We start from the raw sequence: 27077 nt of genomic DNA on the forward strand, positions 1-27077 counted from the left end.
GAGAGATAACAGGGGACTTCTTCCTGAATCTGCTTGGCCCCAGGGTGCATAGGCCATGCCTATGGACACTAGATGTCAAAACTCTGGACAGAGAGTGGATAGCAGTTACAGATGGCGGTAAGACGTGGATACACTGAGTGTTCTGCTTCCACATTGAAGCTCTGACAGCCGAGAAACCTGGAGAGTAGTGTTTCCCATGCATAGCCACTTGCTCCTGTGGCAGGAGGTCAACTTCTTCTTCTTCTTTTTTTTTTAATTAGATACTTTCTTTATTTACATTGCAAATGATATCCCTTTCCTGGTTTCCCTTCTGGGGGGGAAAAAAAACCTGTTCCCTTTCCCCTCCCCCTGCTCACTAAGCCACCCTCTCCTGCTTTCTGGCCCTGGCATTCCCCTACAATCTCAACTTCTTGTTCCCACTGAATATCTTGGCACCTCAGTTCATCATGATAGCTCAATAGTAATTGGGAAATTAAATAACAAAATGAAGAAATGCACTTTCCTCTGCTTAAAAGGCTTTCATCTGAATACAATCTGTAGTCCCCAAACTCGTCCCAACCTTTTACTATTTAAAAAAAAAAAAATCATATCCTTTTAAAAAATGATACCATCAAGCCCCAAAGCCTTACACATGCTGGTCAAGAATGCCACACATGATCTAAGAAGCCCCAACTTGTTCATGAACTTTCTAGTTTTCTTTTTATTTATTTATTTACTTATTTTTGGTTTTTTGAGACAGGTTTCTCTGTGTAGCCCTGGCTGTCCTGGAACTCACTCTGTAGACCAGGCTGGCCTTGAACTCAGAAATTTGCCTGCCTCTGCCTCCCAAGTGCTGGGATTAAAGGTGTGCGCCACCACTGCCCGGCAACTTTCTAGTTTTCAAGTCTGATCTCTACACAAGAACCAGAAAGATTTTTTTTTATTTTAAAAATTTTTATTTCTTTTTTTATACAATATATTTTGATCATATCCTTCCCCTCCCAATTCCTTCCTGATCCTCCCTACCCACCCAATTTCATATTCTTTTCTCTCTCTCAAAAGAAAAAAAAAAGACAATAAAAAATGAAAATCTAAGCAGACAAACAAACAAAAAGCATAACCAGTAAAACAAAAATATTAAAACAAGACAAAAACACCCAATAAAAACACGTGGAGTCTGTTTGGGTTCAACAGGTACTTCTGAGCACGGCCTGACCACAGTGTGGTTGATACACCCGTGACAGTCCATCAGAGAAAACTGATTTCTCCTTTCTCAGTGGGTATCAACTGCAAATAGCTTCTGGGTTGGGAGCGGGACCCTGTGTCCACTTCCCTTCTCAGTGCTGGGATTTTGTCTGGTCTGAACTTGGGCAGGCTTTGTATATATTGTCAGAGTCTCTGTGAGCTTAGAATCATTTTTAAAAGTTTCCTTTTTAAAGATTTACTTTTATTTCATGTGTGTGCTCACCTAAATGTGAGCATGTGCACATGAGACAAGGTGCCTGCAGAGGCCAGAGGCACTGGATCCCCTGGAGCTGGAGTTACAGGTAGTCAGGAGCCACCCAAGAGGATGGCGGGGAAATGAACACAGGTCCTTTGCAAGAGCAATATATGCTCTTAACTGCTAAGCCATCTATCTTGTCAAGCTTCAGATGATTATTTTTCTTAAACAAAACAAAAAAACACATATCAGATAATGACAACTGTGATCATTGTGATCATTACACAGCTTGCTAATATTCTAAGAGTCACTGAATCATGTTTCAAGTGGGGAGATTTCCTAGTGCAGACATTCTATAACAGTATCTATGCAAACACTGAAACAAATTAAAACCATTGCCATTCCCACACCTGACAATGGACCCTCCTGTGTCCCTTAGTGTTCACCAGACTGCTTACCACGACCTGCAGAACTGCACCCTTTCTGTGGACATGCTTACCTCTCCCACTACTTTTATCCCACTAGACCGACTTGCCCGCAGGCTTATCAATGTCTTCGCACTGTAATTGTGTCTATAAATCCTAAATAACAGCTCTTACTCGACTCTCTGTGCAAATTCTGTTGTTAGGCCTTGAATATAGTTCCATGGACCCCTGGGAGATGCATTTGGTGGAGGCTTGGTTCTCCATATGTTAGGTTAGTGTTGTTGACAAGCAAGACCTATAACTGGTGTGGTTCAGAAGAAGGTCTTCATGTCAGCTGGTAGTATGCTCTTAGAAGGCGTCTTGGGAAGTCACTCTCTTGGCTTCCTGCATTGACAGTGTGAACTCTTCTGGCAAACTCTTAGCCACTGTTAACCACGGTCGTGTAATAGAATCAGGAAGACTTCTCCATGGGCTGCACCCATGGACTTTCAGGCTATCAAACTGGGAGTTAAATAAACTTCTTAACAAATAGCCTGTCTCAGGGCCCCAGCTTTACTTCTGTTGCTGTGATTAAAGAGCCTGACAAAAGCAATCTTAAGGAAGAGATGGTTTATCTGGCCACAGTTCCAGGTTACAGCTCACCACTGTGGCAGAGCCAATACAGGAACATGAAGCAGCTGCTCATACCCACAGTCAAGAGCAGAGAGACAATGAATATACATATGCCAGCTCATGCTCGGAACACCCTACCCCCAACTCCTACGACACACATAACTAGTCCAGGACCGAACCCCAGGGAACAGTGTCAAGTGGGTCTTCCCACATCACTCAACAGTAAGCAACCCACCTCAGACAAGCCTACAGGCCAACCTGATCAGGACACTGCCTCACAGAGACTCTTCCCAGGTGATTCTAAAGTGTATCAGGTTGGTAAATAAAACTATAGGGATAGAGAGATGGATCACAGACAAGAACACATACTACTCTTGCAGAAGACTCATATTTGGCTCCTAACACCCATGTCAAGCAGATCACAATTCCAAGGAACTCCAATGCCAAGGAATCAGATGCCCTCTTCTGGCTTCTCCAGCCATCTATAATCTGATGCACACACCTTCAAGCATGCACACACACCTGCATATGTATGCACACGTACATCAAAATGTTAGCACATTTTAAGCCTCTTAGAAAACCAAGGTAATATTTGCAAGGTATACATCTAATCAATTTCTTTCCTTTTAAAAGTACACTCTTGGTGATGAGAATTCCGAGACTAATACAGCTTGCGTGGGGATGTAGGTCCTGAGTAAAGAGAGGCCCACAGTTCCAGCATAGCACTAGAAAGCTATAAAGAATGCGCAGCTCACTTATAGACAGGTGGTTTGAATTGCACCTAACACCTGACTTCATGACAGTCTTTGCTCAAAATCACTTGAACCTCTGTTGCACCATTTGATCTTTGCCACAGCCAATAAGAAAGGCAGAACAGTTTCCCTTTTGGTGCTCTGTAAGGAGGAAAGACAAATGCATGGCTGAAGTCACTTGCCCAAGGACCTTCTGTTGGTAAAGACGGCCCCCCTGCACTTTCTTCTCAAAGCCTCAGAGGGGAAACTACAGCCAGAAGCAGAAAAAGGAGACCCCAGAACAGGCTAACATCACATACTCATGTCAAAAGGAGGAGAAAGAATAGACGGTAGAAGAGGTGAAGGGGGATGAGAAGGAAGAACTACTATTGAAAGTCCTTTAAGTTTCGTGAGGGGTTTTGTTATTTTGTTGGAGGAGTCTCACTATTACCATATTCTACAGAAGACCTCACTCTCATTTCTAGTTATACATGCCTGGCTTACAGGTCTGAGAGTGGCCTGCCCTTTCTCTTCTAATGTACCGATCCGTCCTAAGTCTTAGATCAATGAATCTCCAAGGACTTCTAAGTTCAAAACGCTTGACTTTCATACTAAGACCCACAGGGTTCCCCAAAACTATTCTAAAAATTAGATTTTTACATAAATAGCAAAGCATTTACCCTCCAAGGCACCTCTGAAGTTTCTGATGTACAAATACTTCAGTAGAAACTTGTATTATAACAATCTGTATCATGAGAGAGTTCTGTTGATAACTTGGTGGGAGAAAATTCCATGTCGACTTATTCACCATTCATGGTTGTGTAAGTCAGTGCTCTGTTACCATGACAAAGTACCTGAGATAAACAACTTAGAAGAAAGTGTAACTGGAGGTGCCAGCGAATGGCCAGTTGGCTGTATTGCCTTTCAGTATTTGACAGAGATATGCTGGAGAACACTGCTTACCTGTGTAGGCAGGAGGCAGAGCTCTTGTCTACAGCAAAACCCAGCTTCCGTGTTTAGCAACCCATGGATCCCCTTATTTATTAGGTCAAGTACCCTTGGAGACCAATTGCTTTCTCAAGGCCCTGCCTCTGAGCACTGCGGTCCAAGTCTTCAACACACTTTGGGAGAAAGTTTTAAGAACCAGAATAGTATTTTATTATTGACAACTAAATGACAGTAAGCATTTTTTTTTTCTCATAACTTTTTTTCCTCTCTTGCTTCTGTGTAGCTATACCCCCACAGAAGACTAGTTCACTCTCCATAATTGAATGTGCTTCAGTTGCTTGTTATTCACCTGCTCATCCCTCTACAGGCCTGAGTGCTACTATAGATACAAAGAATTCAATATCCCAGTGTTCCTTAATGCAAATGCAAAGTGCTCCTGGATCTCAAACCACTCTCTGAATGTAAGATTTCATGATGTTATGTAGTTGTTAGGCTTAATGTACACCACTAAATATCAATTATTTTAATCTTGGAATTATGCCTGGAAAAAGTGAATTTTAGCAGATACACTTTTGAACTGTCAACTGTGTGTCCCAGAGAGAAGTCTTAAGAGTTTGAAAGTATAAAGGGTCTCATACCTTATGAAATTAATCACACAAAGTACATGATCCCAAACGGCCTCAGTGATTAGTAACATACTGGCTAGCAAACTTTGGTTTGAGTGCCACCTACTGGTTTAAAGTGTAAAAAATCCCACCAGGCTAAATGTGGTTTAATTTCTATTAAGAATATATTTGTTCTTTCCTGACCTAGGCTAATAACTTACCTTTCATGTTCAGCGCACTTTAAAGTATGAAGTCCTTCTCTGTTACTATTTGGAACAATAAACTGTCACCACATAAGGAAAACGAAACTAACCTTACTCTTAAAATGGTCTAGTCTAAGACGGGAGATGGCAGGGTCTGCATATAAACATGAAGACCTGTGTTCAGATCACTGGCACTCATGAAAGAGCCAGGCATGGGAGCTGGAGATGGTTCAGTGAGTATGGTGCTTGCCACCTGAGTATTGAAGATGAGAGTTCAGATCCCTAGCACCTATACACAGACAGACTGCAAAGTCTGCGATCTCAGCACTCAGGGGATAGAGATAGGGAATCCTGCTGGTAAACTGGCTGAGATTTATTCTACCTGCTTCATCAAGAGACCCTGCTTCAAGTGGAGAGCTATCAAAGGAAATGTCCAATGTCAACCTCTAGCCTCCACATGCACCCACACATAACACATCCCACATGAGGAACAAGCCAAACACAAAACGAACCTAACATCCATGTACTGGGGAGGTAGACAGGCAGATCCTACCATATCAGTAAGAGCAACTGAAAAGGAAAAGGCACATGCACACATGAATAAAAACTTAAGTCTATTGGCCCTTAACTGCTTCTTTAAGAAACATTTTAATAAATCATTTTCATTAAGCATGTTACCTAGCTGCTTAAAACCATTTTGAATGTATAATGACATACACAAAACAACACACACATTTGTTTAAGATCATAGCTGCAGCTGGCCTCTAGCTCTGCTTCTTCCTGTCTCTGCATTTAATTTTCAGAGGTCCTTGCCTGAACATGGTTGGTGAATTGACAAAGAGGTAAAACATTTGAGACATTATAACACAGATAACCAATGTTTTAAGAAAAGATATTTATTATTTACACCACTGAAATAGTCCCCTAAGAACAATGTACAGCATGTTCATTTAAAAGGAACAATTCCCTTCAATACAAGAACAGTATAAAGCAATGCTGTCAACATCAAACAACAGTCACATTACATATTTGCAGGCTTAAGCATTGCAAGTGACAGGTGTTTTTAATCTTATGGCTAGATGTTTGCTGCCATGGTGTTACAGTGACAAGGACACCCAGCTGGAGTAGGCAGAAATGCTATCCATGCTTCTGAGAGTGGAGTTGGTGATGGTGCCTTTTTACTAATGTGCTAAGCTGTGCTCATGACTAGTTTTAGGCAGAAGTGCTTCTACTTAGCCACCAAAAAGAAGCATACTCTTGTCCTGCGGTGTTATTCAGTCTGCTTGTTACCCTGTCATGTAGGGCACAGCCTTATCACGCAGATGCCCTTCATTCTTAAAGAGCACTGACACAACTCCAGCTTCAGGATCTTCCATGTAGACTGCAGTAGAGAAACTCGGACAAGGACAACTCTTGGGAGTTTTCAGCATAACAAACCAGGTCGTTACTTAAAAGCTGGTCTGGGGTTTTTGGTTTTGCTTTTGTTTTTAAGGGGAAGCACTAGCTAGTTTGAAGATAGATTTGGTCTCAGACTCAGGCAGCTGATTATACAAGGAGACAAAAGCATAAAAGCATAAGACAAAATTCATTTCCAAAGTCACAAGATGACACTCGTAGATATACTTTTCATTTTCCTTGCTTTTTTGCATTTTTAGAGGGTTTGGAAACACCTCAATAATTAATGCCAGAGAACATTTCTTCAAGAGTAAATTAAAAGAGAGGGAAGAAAATTTTTTTGTTTGGTTTTTTTTTTTTTTTTTTTTTTTTTTTTTTTTTTTTTTTTTTTTTTAGCACTTTGTTATGATCTTCAAAAAAAATACAAAATTAAATTTACAAAGCATTGGAAGACCACAGCTAGGCAGCCTAGCCATCTGCTTCAGTGTCCAGCACAATCATGGTAATGCCTAGCAAAGAAACAAAGGTCCGCGGATCTCAAGGATCTTCAACTCTGAGTGTAACTGGTAACTAATGTCCTTGCTTCTTTGATAGATACCTGCAGGAAATGAGATAAACTCGTCAAAATGGAATCAGACTAAGCTCAGGAAAGCAATCTACCCTTCCTGCAAAGGACTTATTTCAGTGTGGACCTTTCAAGATGAGTACAGTTAGTAATTACTTGTTGAGTGTTATGTTCCTCGTATTTCTCAGGCCAAATCAGCTGCTCAGATGTACAATTAGCCTTTAGAGGTTGTAAGCATCAGATACCACACCAAACTAATATAGTCTGATTTCAAAGCATAATCACACTGCCTACTTCCCAACGTTAAACAGAATTGTGATTTCTAATTAACTCAGACTTCATTTAAAGATCTTATTTTTTTCCTGCATATAGTGAAATAAAAAATACATGCAAGCACACACCCCACATGTGAAATATATTAACAAAACAATTAAACAATAAAAGGACTATAGTAAAAAACAGAGGAGAAGGCTGTAGCTCAGAGGCGCAGTGGCTGTACAACATGCACACGGTTAGACTCAATGGCCAGCACTACAGAAATGACTATACCATTCTTTACAACTGTTTCCTCATATTATTTAATAGGATCCACTACTAAGTTAAAACTTTTCACACTCAGAAACTCTCAGCAGTGTGGAGACAGAATCAGGAAACAGATGAGAATCATGGTGAAAGCTGCCCTCTGTGTGGCGGGTGCCAGAGTATCATTTACCTGCATGACTCAGTCAAACTACTCCATCGTCCTAACAATCATAGGACACTACTGAGAAGTTCTGTGTCAAAGTAATGTAAAAAGCCAAAAGTGGGAGTTGAGAAAGCAAAGCGCCTACTGAAGCTTACACTGGGACCAAACTAATATAGTCTGATTTCAAAGCATAACCCTCCTGTGTCTCCAGGTTTCCCTAGCTTTGTCATTTTTTTTATTATTTATTTTTTATTAAATATTTTGTTTATTTACATGTAAATTTCTCCATTCCCAGTTTCCCCTCCAAAAAACAAAGAAACAAACAAAAACAACAAAAACAAACCCCCGTTGCCTCCCCCCTCCCCATGCCTGCCATCCCACCCTCTCCTACTTTCTGGCCCTGGCATTCCCCTACACTGGGGCTCAGAACCTTCACAGGGCCGAGGTCCTCTCCTCCTATTGATGATCGAATTTGCAATCCTCTACCATACACATGCTGCCAGAACAATCAGACCCCTCCATGTGCAGTCTTTGGTTGGTGGTTGAGACCCTGGGAGCTCTGAGGGTACTAGTTAGTTCATATTGTTGTTCGTCCTAAGGGGCTGCAAACCCCTCAGCTCCATTGGTCCTTTCTCTAAATCTTTCACTGGGGACCCTGTACTCAGTTCAATGGATGGCTGTGAGCCTCTACATCTGTGTTAGTCAGGTACTGTCAGAGCCTCTCAGGAGATAGCTATATTTAGGCTGGCTTGCCCTTCCTTCAGTCTCTGCTCCATAGTTAATCTCTGCAACTCCTTCCATGGGTATTTGGTTCCCCTTTTTAAGAAGGAATGAAATGTCCACCTTTTGGTCTTCCTTCTTCTTGAGTTCCTTGCGGTTTGTGGGTTGTTCTTCCTGTATTCCAAACTTCTGGGCTAATAACTACTTATCAGAGAGTGCATACCATGCTTGTTCTTTTGTGATTGGGTTACCTCACTCAGGATGATACTCTCCAAATCCATCCATTTACCTAAGAATTTCATAAATTTATTGTTTTTAATTAGCTTTGTCATTTTGATGTTGACTGTAATTTATATTGGACTTTTCCATGGCTATACTTAGAAAAAGAGACCAGAAGATTCTACACCAACATGGTAATCTTTAGAATGAAAATCCATAAGCTTCTATTTTCTCTTTCTGTTGCTATACACAGAAGTTTCATGCATTTTAAATGCTGTCATCCAGATACAACTTACAGTAAGATAATGGTTAACTCCTAGTCAGCCCCATATACTGGCATGTGTTTGAAATTCCAGCAGCTTGGAGACTGAGGCAGGAGGATCACAAATTTGAAGCCAGCATAGGCCACACAGAGACCTTGCCTTGAAGAATCATGGTAGGAGGAGTAGTGAATTCAGCGAGTAACCTGATTACTGTCCCAAAGTGACTCTCCAGCTCCTCAAGTTCCTACTACTGGAATATTAAAGACCTGAAGGAATGTGGGTTTATGAAAAAGTTAGGAGCTAGAAGAAATACCTTTGAAGGGACTCGAGTAGATTGAAAAAAAAATAGTTTGAGATTTTTCCCACCTTATATAACAAATGAAGAGCACAGTTTGGCATTGCCAGCGTGTTTTCACTCATTTCACTCGAGAGTAAAGTGACGCAGTTAGCACCTACCTTTCCCAGTACTTGTGATTCAGCTCCAAGAAGTCGTCAAGCTTGGCTATCTCCTTGAGGTACTGAGTGAGCTTCACCAGTTCCTTGTCTTTATCACGGTTTAAATGAGCTTTCATGAAAGGCCTTATCTGTCAGAAAATGAACAAACCTCATCTAACTTCATCTTGTGGCAACAAAGTTAACAAAAGCCTGTGCCACTCCACCATTTCAGTCAGTTACTGAGGCTAAAATACCAGCATAAGTGACTTTCATACCACCTAAGTTTCTAATAAGTCGTGAGTATTATTGAAGCTCTTCCACCTACCTATTCTACCTCATCCTAACTGACAGCACAGCCTCTCTCTAGCACTGCTGCTCACACTTTGTTTCCTTCTGTCATCTGAGTGTTTTCCACTAACTCATTTCATTGCCACTGTCTACTAAGTGCAGAGCCAGCAGAGATCCGAGCTTGGCCTGAGCACAGTGGGGTTATCTTTATTAGAGAACTCCCTCATGAGCTTTCTATCCTTGTCTCTATCTATATAGAGAGTGTGCCTGTGTGTACCATGTGCACACACAGAGCACACTTGAAGTAGTCAGCTCTCTCCCTTCACCATGTAGGTCCTGGGGAGGGAACTGCCATCATGTAGGCCCCATTATGCACTCCTATAAGCTCAGATTATTACACATTCATACCAGTTTTCTGCCACATTTTGCCATAAACATGTCACTCTGCCATTTATTTATACAGATGTCTCTATAAAAAGGGCAGTCAGTTATGTTCTCCCAAATTGTAAGGCTGATGTATTTTATAATATTAATACTTCATTTAAAAAGCATTACTTCAAACTATAAAAGTCAGAAAAATAAACAGAAGTGAGAGACTCAATCTGACTGTAATTATGAGTTATTTAATTTGACACACTTCTGAATTATTTCCCTAATAGCTTTTCTTTTCTGAAGATCAGCTCAGACATGTTTATACAACTCAATATAACCTTTCACATTTTACATTTAATTCTAAATAAAATGTTGGGGGTCTACTTCAGAGTATCAGAAGATAGAGTACAGAGTGAGCACACTTGCTTCTCATCCAAGCTGACAGGCTACATCTGCAGGATAAACTCCAGAGCTTGCGTCACCACTCCTGACACTTACATTCACTACACACTAAAACCAACTCAATAATTTATAAAGGCTTAAGGACCTACTTTGTACACTCCCATCCCTTATCTGTATTCAGAACCTAACTGGCTAAGTAGTTCAGGACAGAGAAAAGACATCTTAGCACCAGGATTTCCACTTCATGTGGAAACATTCTCACTGCTGTCACAGAGCACCTCTGTGTTATACTGTACAGCTACGTTAGCAGCATCAGAAGCAGTCAAGCTCCAGTGTTCTCCACTGCTGAATGTCTCTGGTTCCTACCCAGATTTCAAATGACTTTTGCTAAGATTATCACTAACCCTAACCCTAACCCTGAAACAAGTCACACAGAACTTGTCCAAATTCTGTCAAATATCCATTACATACATGATTTTGAGCAATTCTTGACTTTTCATCCTAGAACAAAAATCCCAGAATATGCTCTATATACACCTAAGCCTGATGGTATAGCCTGCTGCTCCCAGGCCACAAAACCTGTATTTCATACAGGCCATATGTTCCCGTATTAAATACTATAGACAATTGTGGCACAAATATCTAGACAAAAGACACAGCACAGTTAAAACACTAGGGAACAAAAAATTTTCCACTCTTTTTATCTTACAAGACCAACAATACTTGTCCATTATTAACTGAAAGATCATCTAAAACTTCTGGACATGCCACAGCTCACGTTACATGACCTTAAACAAGTAAACTGCCTTACCTTCAGCCCATTTTGCGGATTCATTAGAAAATTTCTTCCTATATCATCAAACATAATGGTGTTTTTTTTGCTGTAGAATTCAGAAAACTTTCCCCAAATAACACCAAGAGGTTTCACCTTTAAAAAAAAGGTTTATATTTACTCAGTAGGTATTAACAGTTCACCCCATCCTAAAAGGAAAGCAAGTTCCTTCCTGCCTGTGGAAATGCAATAGCTAGTCACCAGGCACCACGTGAGCCTCAAATGTTCACCATTTGGTGCATGTCCAACTCACCTAACCCAACCATAACACTTTATATAACTTTCAAATGAAGATTCTGGGCAAAAAGAGAAAGTACTTCCTGGACTAATCAATAGCCGCCTCTCTCAAGACCTTTCACTAGGAACATCTTAGTGAGGACAACTACACAGGCTCTGGAGTTAATAATTTCGGCATCTAATGCAAAATAAATCCATGGCTTTTGCCTGTGGTTTCCCTTCAGTTCTGTCGCTTGAGTCTCACTCTGTGGCCCAGGCTGGCCTTGAACTCGTATTCCTCCAGACTCAGCCTCCTGAGCACTGGAACACAGGTGGTTACCACTATGCCCAGCTGATTTTTGTCTTTAAACCACTGACACCGGTGCCTGATTTCCACAGCAATTGATCCATGAACTTCAAAAGCAGCATAATTTTAATTCCTGGTTTTGCTTTAGGACTTCAAAGGTCTCTCACAGACATATCTGCCAACATTCACAGTTTCCAAAAGTCTAGCACAATGAAAAATGAAAACAATGCTTCTCTATAAAAGGGTCACCGTTCTGCATGAGATGGAGAATCTTCCTAGGACAGTGGTTCTCAACCTTCCTAATCTTATAACTCTTTAATACAGTTCCTCACGTTGTGGTGACCCCCAGCCACACTATTATCTTCACTGCTACTTCATAACTGTAATTTTGCTACTGTTATGTACTGTAATATAAACATCTGTGTTTTCTGATGGTCTTAGGTGACCCCTGTGAAAGGGTCTTTTAAAGCAGTCACGACCCCCAGGTTGAGCACTAAAGTCCTAGGAAGACGAGTTCACTAATGATAAACCTGACTTTATTTTGAAGAATAAGTATAAATGAATAAAACATTGAGAAAATGCCTTAAATACATTTTAAAAAGCAGACTTCTTAGTTAGCAGCAGGAATCCCACTGAGTGATGTGAGGACTCAGCAGCGAGGAGGGAAACTGTCCCTGGTGCCTAGGCTCCTCCTTGGCCTAACATGACTTTTTCCTCCCTATGAATTACTATGCTAATTTTACTAAAAAAAATTCTAAATTATTTTCTACTTGTTTATTCTTGAAACAAAATTGCCTAATTCCTGAAACAAGAATATAGGAAGACAATAAGCCAGAATCTAGGGGTTTGCAGGAAACTTGTCTCAGGATGTTCCATGACAAGACTGTTCAAAGACACTAGGACTGGACAAGACAAAATCCCACATCTGCTTGGAAATTAAGTCTAGCATATGTTTCCTCAAACATAGACTACTTTTTAAAAATTAGTATTCTAACATTGATGACCACAGAATAACCTGAAAATACAGAAAGGTACAAAGGAAATTTCCAAATCAGGTACCTAGATAGTCTAATTTATTTATCTCCAGGCTTGTTTTCTGTTTTGTTTTGTTTTTTAAATAAAAAACTGCCTCAGCAAATTCATCACTAAGCTGAAGGGACTACTAGACTACACAAGGCTAAGGCCCATTCTCAGTGGCCTGTCAATGCCACCTAGATATTGCTACTTGAGTCCTTAACTACTGTACTACATTAGTGGAGTAAGCAGATTACAGCCCACTGCACCAATGCCAGCTCTCATTCCTAGTCAAGGGCAGTTTGCAGTCCTTTGATGTCTCACTATTATAACCCAGCTATGCTTAGCATTTCCTGAGCCCTGTAACACTTAGACTGCAGTAGGTCATTACTCTACTTCTCCTCTGATGTGTGCACTGAGCAAGTCCTCACGTGCTTAGACGACTCACTTTACCACTGACAGCATCAGCATGCTGACCTCTCTCCATTCCTAGAGTGTTTTCAAAAGACATGGATGACGGGTCCCAATCTCTCTCTCTCTAACTATGCCTGTTACAGGGCCTTGTAGAAGCAGTCACTTGAGGAGTAAACCGTGATAAAATTAGTCACTTTTAAAGCCCAATCCTCTTCTCTGGTGTCCTGCTGCTATTTTCTAGGGGTACATGTACAACCTGACCCCTGTATTATAATGCACCAGCTTCTTCTAGAGAACAATGAGTAAAATTTGCTTCGTTTCCAGCACACTTCTTGATAATGTTCAGTTTTTCTCATCTACATTGTCTGGCAATACTTCACTGCCATTATCAAAGCTTTGACACAATTCCTTTCTTGATAGTCCTTCAATATCCTTAACTGCATCATTGTAATTCATTTTTTAATTTTTTTAAAAATTAATTCATTAATTTTTTTGAGATAGGGTCTCATTATATATAGCCCTCACTGGCCTAGAATTCACTATGTAGACCATGCCTGGCCTTAAACTCAGAAAGATCTCCCTGCCTCCTAACTGTTACAAATCTTTTAAATCAATGTTCCTGTCAATATTCAACTGTCATTTTACTACTTGTTTAGATGAAATTTTAAATTCTTTCTAGGTTTTTTTTCTGTCAGTTTCAGTACAGAGAGTGCACTATCTAAAAATACAGCCATCGTTCTCAACAGTCGCAGGCTTACATCAATGAGCCCTCTCCGTGGCGTGTGCACGGTTATCATGGCGGCGCTGTCCAGCATGAAGGTAATCTTATAGTTGGCATTTGTGCTCACTCCCAGTTCCTGTAACACAAACGTACACGAGGTTAAAATACAAACGTGGAAAACGCCAGGCTTTCTGAGCACTCTATCTGCAAAATCCTCAAAATGCCAATTTCCTACAGCAATGGCAGCTACATTTTGCTACCCAACAGCAAAGTATCTGCTTTGAACTGTGTCAGTGAGTAAAGCAGAAGTGGGTTCATTCCTAAGTGACCATTTTAGAAATGAATCACCTCAGCAGTATCACACACCAGAGCAAAGGGCACAGCAAACATTACTGCAGTGTGAGGGAGGTAAAGGGGGCATTCGGATCAATCCACCATTAAGCAGGTTCACACACACCTCTACTCCCAATACTGGCATTCTGTATCTACTAAAAGACAACCAATAAAAGTGAAATTGATTTCAGTTCTAGAACCTTTAATCTGTCAAATATGATTTCAAAGCATTATGAAATGGCTTGTTTCTAACACTTACTTTCATTTTAGCTTCAATCCACTTCATATTTGTTGCAGCTAAAACATGAGGAATAATACAATACATATGAAAAGTTTTGAGTTTCATTTTTAAAACTTTTTTCTTCTGAATAAATAAGCTTTTTAAGCAAGACCACAATTGTTAAAACATCACGAACAATAGTACTTAATAAACTTACTTCAGTGTATCTTCTAAAAAGTATAAAACTTGAACTACTTTAATTTATAAGACAGAGGTGACCATCATACTAAAACCCAAACTCTTTTTAAATCAGCCCTGCCACTATTTATTCATTCCAAAGTAAGTCTGAGATGAGGGAATCTCAACTCTCTCTGGCAGCAGATTCAGGCAATGCATGAGCACATGTAATATCAGTGCATGCATACTAATGTGCAGAAGACTAGCCCTGGTACATAATGACTATGTGTAGTTTGTCAGGCTTCCAAATTAAGCTCATTAAGCCCAGCACCTTAAAAGGACCAAAGACAAATGTATAAAGTCCCTCTAAATTACATGTCTACTCCAATAGACTTTAACTGACAATCACTGACAGAAAATTCAATCTTCATCTTTACATGCTTTCCTGGTCTCAACCTGCACTTTACATGCAAAATTAATTGGTCAGTAAAACTCTAAGTTTAGAGTGTCCTATTTACAATGAAAACATTAGTAAAAAAAAAAAAATTAGCTTAGTACCTGTTCTACATGTAATTTCCAGATGAAAAACAAGGAGACACATAGAGTAAAATAATTATTCATTGTGAAGTAATCACTGTATGTTAGCAATGTAGGTAATCATATAGTTACCATACTGGGACATCTACTCTTGCAATCCACTAAAATATAGGTCAAGTTACTACTTCAAGGTGAAAAACATGAAGTTTACAGAGATTAAATGCCCCGTCTGATTTCACAAAGGACACGATTAATATCCTAGTGTGTTTAGCTCCAAAGTGAAGTACCCCTTTCAATCTACAACAATAAAATAATTTATTAATAACTTATTTTTAAATATGTGACTATAAAGGCTATCTAAATGTCTCAAGTCAAACTTGGTAAAACTGACTTTTCTCCTATGTCATGTCAAAATGCTAAAAAAAAAAATCGAACAATGAAATCAACACATTTTGATCATGTTTTTAATCTAAACAGTTGTGAGCTCAGTGTCAATGAACAAGGGAAATATTCTGAATTACAAAGAAAGTCTTTTTACAAGGCAGCTTACAGATTGCACTGTCTGTCTTCTCATCAATGCCTACTATACACTTTTATACTTGATAGGATCTTATTCCATTTGGGGTAACTCTCTGATTATGAAACTGCCAAGAAGTAACTTCAAATGTTTGTAGGGGGTGGGATGTCAATCAGTGCATTGCTTCAATTATCAAGTAATGGGAAGAAAACTGCCAACTAACTCAAAGCATGTCCTTAGCAATACTTAAGTTTCTACTCTGCAGGAAACTCATGTTCTATTGTGGGTCTGCATGTCCTTGAATGTCCAGACTTCAACACCAGAAGCCCTGCTTCTGTTGCGTATTAATTTTTCCTGAAGCAAGTAACACTGTTCTTCATTTCTGTCCATCACTAAGGTTTGTCTTTAAAAAGAACATCAGTCTCCAAATATTTTGAAACTAGAGTGAGGAAAGAGAAGGAAGCATTAAAGACCAAGGGCTTGGAATACAGCTCAGGGCAGAGTGTCTAGTGTACGCACAAAGCCCTAGTTCAATCCCCAACTGCAAAAACAAATAACTACTTTTATTCTAACACCATGGTCTACTCTTATCCTATATTCACCTATGTCACTGCTATTAAGCAAATATACACATACTTCATAGAATCATGTATGAAAGTCAAACATTTTAGAAATTTACTTAAAAAAGGAAAACTTTTATATTTAAGAAGGCTTTTTAAGTCATGTTTTATATAGTAGAATAATATAAGTAACCACCTTATTTCCATGGAAATCTAATAAAAAAAATTAAGCTTACACCAAATAACAATGTCATAATCTTCATATGCAGATGTTAGAAATTCATGAAGATATGGTCTCATTAACTCTACCCCAGTCTCTGCACAAGACCTATGATCTAAAAGAAAATGGATCATAAAAACATTATTAGTTTATTATCAGGGACAAGTATTGGGTATAAAAAGTAGTCTATGAGCTACAATACACTCAACTGCAAATCACAGGAGACTGAAAGACACTGAGTACGTGTAGGTGCTTTACAAATCACAGAAGTTAATGCCTGTGAACTGCAGCTTCAGTGGACCAATTCTGAATAACGTGCAAGGAGCAACACTGAAAATTCAGGCTTACATGATCTGCTACCTAGTTTGAATACATTACAATAACGAACACTAAGGGCCCCATACTCACATATACTCATCATCCTGAGAAAATCAACTTCACTGTACAATAGTTGACTTAATTCTTAAACAAAGTGCACATTAAGTTACAAAACATTTAACAATTTAGGGTTACAAGCAAGAGAATTCTAGAATCAGAAATTATTTATTTATTGCCAACACTGGAAAATAAAATGAATGCCTTCCTTTTTCAATTGAAATCAGTAATTTTACATTTAAGAAAGGTACAAGAATATACTTAAACAGAAACCAAACGTAAAATATAAAACACTATTTTAAAATAGTCCTCATTAAAAAAAAATAGTCCTCATAAAAGTTTTAGTCAGGATTGAGTTGATTAAACTAGGACACATCCATATTCTGTGCCCACACGAATACCTATGAGTATATACAAATATTAATTGGGGTTTCTATTGCTGCGATAGAAGACCATGACCAAAAAGCTCTTATGGCTCTCAGGTCACAGTCCTTCATGGAGAGAAGTCAGAGTAGGAAATCAAAGCAGGAGCTATAGCAGAAGCCATGGAAGAGTGCCACTACTGCCTTGTTCCCATGACTTAATTCAGCCTGCCTTCTTATACCATCCAGGAAAACCAGCCTAGGGGAGGCACCACCCACAGTAAGCAGGGGCCTCAATCAAGAAAATCTACCACAGTGTTGCCTATAGGCCAATGATATGGAGACATTTCCTTTAGTAAGATTTCTTCTTCCCAGGTAACGTTGGCTTGAGTCAAGTTGGCAAAAAAACTGGCCAGCACATTATATATTTAATTCATAGCTATAACAAAAAAAAGAAGGTACATACAAACATTCTTTTAAAAAGATATCAAAATATTAAATATGGTCATCTTTTATTTTTAAATTTTTAGGTAATGCCTTCATTTCCTTATCTGTTATTTCCTAAAATGAGTGATTTACTATTGTAACAATAAAGAAAGTTTAAATACTTCATGTGCACACTGAGTTGCTGGGGAGAAAGCGAAACTGTTCCAGATGAAAGAGCAGCCAAGCGCCTTAACAGACTCACCAAACAGTGTATAATCCACATCCAGCACCAAGAGCTTCTTCCCTTCCCTGGGAGGGTTCAGCACATCCACTTTGTACTCCTTGACTCTGCGAGAGATCTTCAGTAGGTTTTCTTCCCTAAGAGAAATGGTAAAACCAGATAAAAGTCCCCTCTCTTCCTATGTGACAATGTCTTTGAAGGTCAAATGCACTTACCTATTTTCTACTTCAACTACTTCATCTTCAATGTCAAAATCATTGATGACATCATCATTGTCAGGGGGAGGACATAAGACATCTTCCTATTAAGACAGGAAAGTTGTATTTAACCGTAACAAACAAATATTGGTAGTTTGAGCTCAAGCACACACGGTGGGAAAGTCCCACTGTTAACTACTCGTTCTATATGTCCCGTGGGCAGATCTGCCATGTTAAATTTTACCACATTGGTTGCATTTTACTTACAACTAACTACATACTAAAATATCCCACTACCTAGTTCTGCTGCTGAGTTAATACCACATTCATCGTGCAGTTACTTTTCACTGATCATTAGATGGAAAGTTTTACCACAATTTAAACTATGCTATAATAGTACTGCACATATCATAACACCTCCAAAGGGGCATATGGTAACAAAAGTAAACATTTACCAAGCTCTCCTCACGAGTTCCCATCATCATGATTTTAGTATTTGGTTTCAGTTTGAGAGCTCCAAGCTTAACATCATTTTCTGCAGGTTTGCCTACAATACAAGCAAATGACTGTTTTCTCACTAAAGTTCAGGTGCTAATTCACTATTCCATTACATAAAAGCCATACATTGACAGGTCTGGTAGTTTGAGGTTTCTTTTTTTTTTTTTATTAAAAAGGAAAAAAAATGCTATTATTAAATATGTATCTAGCACAGTAAGTCATAAGTCATACAAGGGTTGGGTCCCTGGGTCTCTGGCCCATTAATGTGCTAACTAAGCAAAAGCAACTCGTGCTTTATTGCTCAAGATAAAGAAAGAGTTATCCTAGAAGCCCTGAAGCCAAAGACTAAATAAACTACAGACTCTCTATTACACCAAATTCACCTGTCAATGGCATAAAAGATACAAGTAAGCTAGGAAGGAACGGTGCCAATAAGATATAATCTCCACTTCTGAAATAGGAGAGAATTTGGGAAGAATATAAGGCCCACGTCATAATGAAAGGTAAAGTGCAGATGACAGAAATAAATCATTCATCTGGGATTTCTGTGTCAAAGCCTTAACAAGTAAACACCAACTGGCAGAGGAGCCAAAGTCATCCAAACAGTAGTGGTATTTTCAACTAAGTTCATTATTCTTATTTTTACCATTTAAAAAAGTTTAGGAAAATCAAAAAGATAAAGTCTTTAAAAAAAAAGCCTATAATGGCAAATATGCAAACCCATAACTATTGGTGTGAAAACCATGAAGTGGGCATTACCTTTAACTTTGAGCCCTAGTAATTTCTGGCGCTCTGGGAGCACTCCCGTAAGGGTCTTGAGGAACTGCTTGAGATCCAGCACAGTATCATCTTCTGAGAGTGTGGTCACTGAGTATTCCTGCCCACCCCATTTCACAATGATGGGGAGTGCCATTCTTGAAGCATATGAAGCAGTAGCTTTCTGTCAGAACAAAACACCTAGGAGACAGGCACATGCAAATAAGCAAATGAAAACTTGACAGGTCAAACACAAACCTGTGTGTGCAGCCTCAACTCTGCAGTACAGTCTGATGGTAGAAATAACTGAGCCTCCTCAGATGGGGGGGGGGGTTCCCAGAATTCTACACGTTCCAATTTTCCTACTTGTTTTGGCTTAAAGTTAGTATTTCCTACCACTCTTCCAGATTCTTCCTCTTGTCCACCTAAAGAGGAACAATGAGCTACCTACGTCTCCCGCTGTTTGTCTGGGTTTATGCTGGAGAGGCAAGTGCCTTCACAACAGAAATCTATGGACAATTAATGTTAGAGAGGCATTCATTAACACTAGATTTCCCATTTACTATTTGACTATTTTGCTTAGCACACACCTTTCTTCATCTGTAAACAAAGGAATACTATTTGTATCTTAGGGTTCTTATGAAGAGTCAATTGGTTAACATTTCTACCTCACATAGTGCCTGGTAAACTCTTTGTATGTCTTAAATAAATAAATCTAAAGCTGAATGTTTATTGTTTTAGGCAGTCCTAGATTATTTACCATCATGTGTCTTATGTATGAAGATCATCTCATGTAATAAAGGTGTCTGATAAGAATATCCCTCTTTGCTGTTAAGGAAACAGTTACATAATCTACCCACATGCACATAACTGGTATCAGTTTCCTGACTAAATCTCACCACCTTCTACATCCATTCCATCACAGCTATCTAACTCAAAGTAGATCTATGGGAATTAAAGAGTCAAATTTTTGTTTTTGTAGGGTTTTGGTTTTTTTTTTAATGTGCTCATACAGATCCAACCACAGAAATGTTATATGGCAGCTGCTACTCTAACAACTAAAGGCAGGCTGCTTGTCCCATAAAGCTTCAACACTTGTAAACTCACTTCCTTCACAGGTCAGAGAACTGAGTTTCCTAATCTCAGAGCACTGGCATTTTTGCAGAGCTTCCGCATGGGTGATGAAGTATTTGATCACGTAATTTATGTAATCATCACAACCAACTTTGAGAAAAGGTAAATTTTAATTAACAGTCTGCAAAGACTTAACTTGGAAAAGAGTAACGAGTTCATACTCACATTCGCTTACCTGCTTCCCTTTAGAGTCACACTTACACTTACTCATGTGTTAATAACGTTCTACAGAAAATCTGCAGCAAGCATGCTAACTTAGGGCAACAATGCCACCTTAGGCAGAATCTACCCCAAGAAGTTTTGTGACCTTTAATAAAAAGGCATGTGGGTCAACTTGAAATCATTTACATGTAATTTTTCTGTAAGGCACAGAAATGGGAATGATTGTTCCTAAGAGCTAGGAAGGCGCTGCACTGCGCTGCGATGGACAGGGTAGTCTGGAGACCATAAGACTTTTTTAACAAGTGGTTCCCAATCAAGAGCACTGACCTGCCAGGCGGTGGTGGTCACACACCTTTAGTCCCAGCACTTGGGAGGGAGAAGCAGGATATCGGAGTTGGAGGCCAGCCTGGTCTACAGAGTGAGTTCCAGGACAGCCAGGGCTATATAGAGCACTGACCTAATTTGATAAAGACTTCTTGGAAACATCATCAGAGGTAAAGGAAGGGACCTAACAATGTACATTTTAACCAGTCTCATTCTACCATCTCTGAAGCATGCTTAAGTCTGAGCATGCTATTACTCTAGGCTCTTCCATGTTACCAGCTTTGGCAAAACCTGGCAATGGCATGGGCCCCATGCACTTAACAAAAGGCACTACTTCGTAAAGAACTTGTGCTACAAATGTAAGGACAAGCTGACAAATGCCCCAAAACTCTGGGCATAGAAAACAAAGGTTATACAAGCCATTACCGCTTAAGATCTAAAAACTTATTTTTTAATTTTTGAATCTCATTTTATCACGACTGAGAATTTTGCGGGACAAAAAAGCATGAGCATTTTTATACTTCCTTTCTCATTTCTCATACAATTCTAATAGTTTATCACATTCGTCACCCAATGGGGGTGGGTGGGAGGTGAATGACGGCGATCCAATTCAAAGAGGACATCTCTATGGGATATGTAATCAACATATGTTTAAATTGGAGTTCTGCCTAACATCCTGTTTTGGATTTGCCTAGTAAGTTCTTACCTCTGACCCTCAGCCTCCTAAACCCTGAGATGAGTCAATTCGTATGTGTGTGTTTTGATAAGCGATAACACCTGACAGCATTTTAAAAACTGCGTGGAGCTAGACCAACCGTAGCAGTGAGAAAAGAGCATGTTCATTATCGCTATCTTAATCTTCACAATCCAGGACTAACAAATGACCTCACTGTACAGATTAAGAAACCTGCAAAATAAGTCTCAGCGACTCTCGCCCAGCACCGCATCACTAAAAGCAGCTAACGGCGGCAATTTCAAAAGTAATGGTGTGAACTTTTATCAAGCCTGGCAAAAGTGAGTGTGCGGTGGTGGGCCCCGGGCCCTGGCACCGGCCAGCAGTAGCCGCGCGGGGTGCAGCCGGGACTGGCCCGGGAGAGCATCAGAACAGGCAAAGACCCAGAAACAAGCTGCCTCGGATGTCTTCGACAACCCGCGTGAGGGAGAAGACCAGACAGACCCTGCAAGAGGGAGGACTGAGGCCTGCGGACGCAGAACGTTCTAGGATGTGGGAAGCCTTAGGATCAGGTGAGAGAAGGCCGGATGCGAAGGCGGCGGCCACGACCCGCAGCGCGCCGGGACAGGGGCCTCTGGGTGCCGGGCGGGACAGCTGCGGTCCCAGGCTACCCGGACCGCAGCGAAACAAACCACGGGGCGCATGCAGTTCAGTGGCATCCCCCAGCCGCAGCGTCGCCTTCACAGGCAAGCGCGCCGGAGAATCTCGCGTCCTCTCACCTGGAGCGCGTCGGAACCAGCTGCAGCGGACGAGATAGCCGGCCACAGCGGAACCTAAGGAGACCGGAAGTAAGGGGCGGGACCGGAACCGGCAGGCGGACCGGAAAGTGTGGTTGAGACCGGATATGTGTTGTGGGGAACTAGGCTACAGCTCGCTTGGTTTGTCCTCAGACGTTAGGCTGAGGAGCCCTGGCTGAGTGTTTTCCAGACTGTGACCTCTGGGAAAGAGACCCCCTCCGGGTTCCTCGGTGGCCGCCGGCTGTTCTGCGCATGCTCCGAGTTTGGGCGGACGCTTCGGCCTTGTGGCGTATTTTTTTCCCGAAGAGCTAAGCTCTGTGGAGCCCCGTGATTCTTGCGGCAATGTTGTTCCGAATGAAGCCGACCTGAAGAGGAGACTTTTCTACAGACGCAAGGAGCCAGGAATATAATTTCGGGGCCTTGAAATTTTGCCCACTCCAGGGGAGAGCTTACCAAAGTGATCCAAATCACTCAAGGAACAAATATCCGTTTGTGGGGCTGGAGAGGTGGCTCAGTGGTTAAGAGCACTAACTGCTCTTCCAGAGGCCCTGAGTTCAATTCCCAGCAACCACATGGTGCCTCATATCCATCTGTAATGGGATCCGACGCCCACGTCTGCTGTGTCTGAAGATGGCGACAGTGTACTCACAAAAAAATAAAGTCTTTAAAAATATATTCAAAACAAATATCCGTTTGACAACTGTGGTCCAGATCGGTGTATCGGGTCAACTCCACCCACTCATGCCTGTTTTGCCTCTTTCTTAAATGCAAGGAAAGCTAGTTCTCTTTACAGAAGAATTTCATGCTTTAATAGAAATAAATGTTGCAGAACACCGAGAGACCAAGGCCTCGATTTAAATTATAATTAGCCGATTTTTTTTTTAAGCAGCCACTATCCTTAGTTCCCGTGAGCTAAAACAGAAAAGGGGCTTTTAAATTCAGATTACAATTTCTTCATTTCTGTGGAATTGACAGCTATGTAAGGAACTGCTTCATTCCTCCTGTGTGTAATGATTAGTTTACAGAAACCAGAGCTAGCAGTTAATCATTTCGTAACAGTTTCCAATTCTGGGGAAGGGGCAAGGAGTCAGACTTGCGAGGAACTTAACTTTTCGGAATTTAGAATGGATGCCTCACACAAAATGGAGTTTTTCTTAGCTAACAAAGTAGACTCCATCTGAACCCCTGGAGGTGTCTCATGCCTGTAATCCCAGCATTTGGGAAGCTGAGGCAGTAGGATAGTGCGTAAGTTTGAAGCCTGGGCATAGAGAATTCTAGTTTCAGTCCTGGGATACTGAGTGAAACTGATTCAGACAGAAGAAAGCCTCACGGAGCTTCTCATCCATTCAAGAAATTCCCAGGGTCACTTGTTATGCAAAAAACCTAAAAAGTAGCTTGAAGAATGTTTAAATCATCAGCCCTAAATAAGTGTATCTGATACTTTTTAAAACTTCAGTTTCAAATTTCAATCCCAGAGACCCATAAGAGGCATGGCAACCTCTTGACAGTTGTTCTCAGATTTCATGTGGCTTGGTACATACAGACCCACAGAAAAATTAATGTAATGGGGGGGGGGCAGGGAGACATGTTTTCTCTGTGTATAGAGCCCTGGCTGTCCTACAACTTGCTTTGTAGACCAGGCTTGCCTGGAACTCAGAAAGATTCACCTGCCCAAGTGCTAGGATCAAAGGCATGCACCAGCATGTCTGGCTAAATTAATGTAATTTTAAAATTATAAAAACACAAAACCAAAACGTTTTCTTAAACCAGTTTCTTTCAGAAGGGAAGGAGTAGTTAAAGGGTAGTGTTGGCGCCGAGTGTGTCTTTCCTTTTAGTCGACAGAGCTATCCCTGTTTTTGTTTGTTTTGTTTTCTCATTTCTTGGACTTGTTAGAAACAAAACAACTAAATTTTGTGTCTTAGCAATTCTTTAAAAGATTTGTTTTTCAACGTGTCTGAGTCTTTTGCGTTTGGAACTGGATGGACTTAAAGATGGTTGTGATTCTCCATATGAGTGATGGAAACCAAACCCAGGTCCTCTGCAAAAGTCATGGCTCAAGTCCCACCTTGAGGGTTCTTTAGTTAAGAGGTTTGATCCTTTTTTTTTTTTGATAATGAGAATATCTACTCATTCAAAACAAATTCCTTACTTTCTTCAAAAAAGAAAAGTCCTTCTACAAAACCCACACTGAAGGAGTTTAACACAGTCAAAATGACCATCACAAAGCAAGAACTGTTCTCCGAAACGAATATGCTTTCTCTCCCTTGATCTCCCGGGTCTCTCCCTTGCTTCGTTCACCCACTTGTTGCTTGGCAAGGCCCATTTCTATTTTCACCACCACAATCGTAAATTTGTTAATCACTAAGGTCAACTAAACTATGTGAAAGCAACATTACTGGCTTCATAAAGAAGTCCTTGCTTTGATGTTAGACAACCCATGTTGCAAGTGGTCTAATAATTTAGCTATTGTTATCAGAATGTACATAATAGTAGCCAAGTGTTTAGTGGCATTTCTCAAAGAGTAGTGTAAAAGTACAATACACAAACCACAAGAAACTCAAGAAGAAGGAAGACCAAAATGTGGATACTTTATTCCTTCTTAAAAGGGGGAACAAAATACGCATGGAAGGAGTTGCAGAGACTAACTATGGAGCAGAGACTGAAGGAAGAACAATCCAGCCTGATATAGCTGTCTCCTGAGAGGCTCTGACAGTACCCGACTAATACAGAAGTAAAGGCTCACAACCATCCATTGAACTGAGCACAAGGTCCCCAGTGAAGGAGCTAGAGAAAGGACCCAAGGAGCTGAAGGGTTTACAGCCCCTTAAGACGAACAACATGAACTAACTAGTACCCTCAGAGCTCCCAGGGACTAAACCACTAACCAGAGAGTACACATGGTGGGACTCATGGCTCCAGCAGCATATGTATAGTAGAGGAGGGCTAAATGGGTCATCAATGGGAGGAGAGGCCCTTGGCCCTGTGAAGGTTCTATGCTCCAGTATAGGGGAATGCCAGGGCTAGTAAGCAGGAGAAGGGGGGGGTGTCAAGCGGGGGGGGGGGAGGGAACAGGGGTTTGTTCTTCTTGTTTTTTGTTTTCTTGTTTTTTGTTTTGGAGGGGAAACTGGGAAAGAAGATATTGTATGACATGTAAATAGAGAAAATATCAAATAAAAAAAAAGAGTAATGTAACAGAACAGCTTTGTCAAATACCCAATCAAAAAAGATGATTCCAATTCATGTCTGCCTGTTTCTTTGCTTCCTTGTTTGCTTTTATGTTTTTGTTTTGTTTTGTTTTTCTGAAAGTGCGTATCAAACCCAGAACATTGCATAGGCTAAACCAGTGCTCTACCAAGTGTGTCTTCAACCCTTAGCTTTGTCTCCCCATGGCACCCTGCTGGGCCGAAACTCTTCATTCTCTTGCCTTAGTCTCCCTAATTCCTGGATTACAGATATACACCAAGGTCACAGGTTATCTGAGTTCATTTCTGTTTAGCTAAGCCTTCATGAAGTGAAAAATACAGTTAAGAAACAATTGGAGGGCAAGCTAGATGGCTTAGGGATAAAGGAGGTTGCCATCAAGCCTAACCACTTCAATTCCATCCCTGTGGCCAACAAGGTGAACAGAACTAAACCTTGCAAGTCCTCTGACCTCTACTCCTGTGTGGGAAAGTGTATATGTTCTCACACACCACAAAATAAATAACATTTAATTTTTAAAAAAATGAAAACATAGTATGGATCAAAAAGTATTACTATTCCTTTATTTTAATAAAGAAACTGACCTTTTAGTGACCAGGAAGCACTGTAGAAATGACCTAGAAAAGGCTTCACAGTGCTCACAACAGCCAGTAAGAGAAACTCTGTCCTTGCTCCCTGGAGCCTCTCATCCCAACACACGCAGAGTAAATAATAGTCTTGGCCTCTCTAAGTGTCTTTGCAGTAAGCAAAGATCTGTAGACAGCCTGGGAGATGGTTGGCTAACAGGTCTAAAAGGCTTAAAAGAAATAGCCAGTTTAACAAAATTAGATGCTAAATTTCAGGTATCACTATGGCCATGATTATTTTGGAAGAGCAAAAGACATTTCCTAAACTCAGTATCGTTGCTGTTGTGGTTGATCTCAGCCTTTCCTAAGAACTATTTATTTTCCTTTCTCCTTCAATCCGATTCTCTTTCTCTAGTGATGCTTTCTCCTCCCTTTTAAGGCCCTGGAAGAGACATGCACTATATATATATATTATCACATGTGTGTGTGTGTGTGTGTGTGTGTGTGTATGTGTGGTGTGAATGTATAGATTGTGTTATTTAGCTCAACTCTAGAATTGTATTTCTTCTTTCTCCAGCTACCTACCTCCTTGCCTCTCTCGCCTGCAATCACCATGCTAAAAATGGCTAGAATCTTCCCCACAGGACAGATTCTACAGGCTCTTAACTAAGCTTGGCAAATTGCATCTCCTCTCTATTCAGCTTGCTTTCCCAAAACAACCACTTAAAACTTCCATTCCCCTCAGACTTCAGAGCTTCAATTGCTCCCTTGTTCTAAAGGCAGATGGCATTGTCCCAGATTTCTGCAGTTCTTCTTCAAACCTCTTCCAATCTAGAAAGAAAGGCCTGTCTGCACTCACCTTCACTTCTTTTGCTTCTGAATGAGTCAAGACAGTTCCCTCCTACCCAAAGCCAGCCCTTGTGCTTGAGTTCTGGCTCCATTCTTATCAGGACACAATCTATAAATCCAGGGCCCCAACCTCTCTGTCCCAGGTTAGTACTTCAAAGCA

At 40.5% G+C, this 27077-nt stretch overlaps 1 protein-coding gene across 1 annotated transcript; it reads right to left on the reverse strand.

The window, feature by feature from the left end:
* Positions 1-5817: 5817 nt before the first annotated feature.
* Ublcp1 (ubiquitin like domain containing CTD phosphatase 1) lies at positions 5818-22373 on the reverse strand. Its single transcript, XM_031352907.1, has 11 exons — positions 22284-22373; positions 19215-19412; positions 18413-18504; positions 17976-18061; positions 17782-17897; positions 16373-16471; positions 14385-14422; positions 13830-13928; positions 11100-11216; positions 9248-9375; positions 5818-6937 (listed from the first exon to the last, which is right to left on the reverse strand). The coding sequence occupies exons 2-11, from the start codon at positions 19366-19368 to the stop codon at positions 6910-6912; spliced, it is 957 nt and encodes a 318-aa protein (XP_031208767.1). The 5' UTR covers positions 19369-19412; positions 22284-22373; the 3' UTR covers positions 5818-6909.
* Between the last annotated feature and the right edge of the window lie 4704 nt (positions 22374-27077).

Source organism: Mastomys coucha, unplaced genomic scaffold (assembly GCF_008632895.1).
Source record: "Mastomys coucha isolate ucsf_1 unplaced genomic scaffold, UCSF_Mcou_1 pScaffold5, whole genome shotgun sequence".
Lineage (NCBI taxonomy): Eukaryota > Metazoa > Chordata > Mammalia > Rodentia > Muridae > Mastomys > Mastomys coucha.

Bases quoted from the DNA above. Each gene is read 5' to 3' on its own strand.
- Ublcp1 (XM_031352907.1), bottom strand. From the start codon at position 19,368: ATGGCACTCCCCATCATTGTGAAATGGGGTGGGCAGGAATACTCAGTG. The intron at 16,472-17,781 runs GTGAGTCTGTTA...ATTTTCTTTTAG, and splicing joins TGTGGATTATACACTGTTTG to ATCATAGGTCTTGTGCAGAG. The intron at 6,938-9,247 runs GTAGGTGCTAAC...CATTTCCTGCAG, and splicing joins AATCACAAGTACTGGGAAAG to GTATCTATCAAAGAAGCAAG.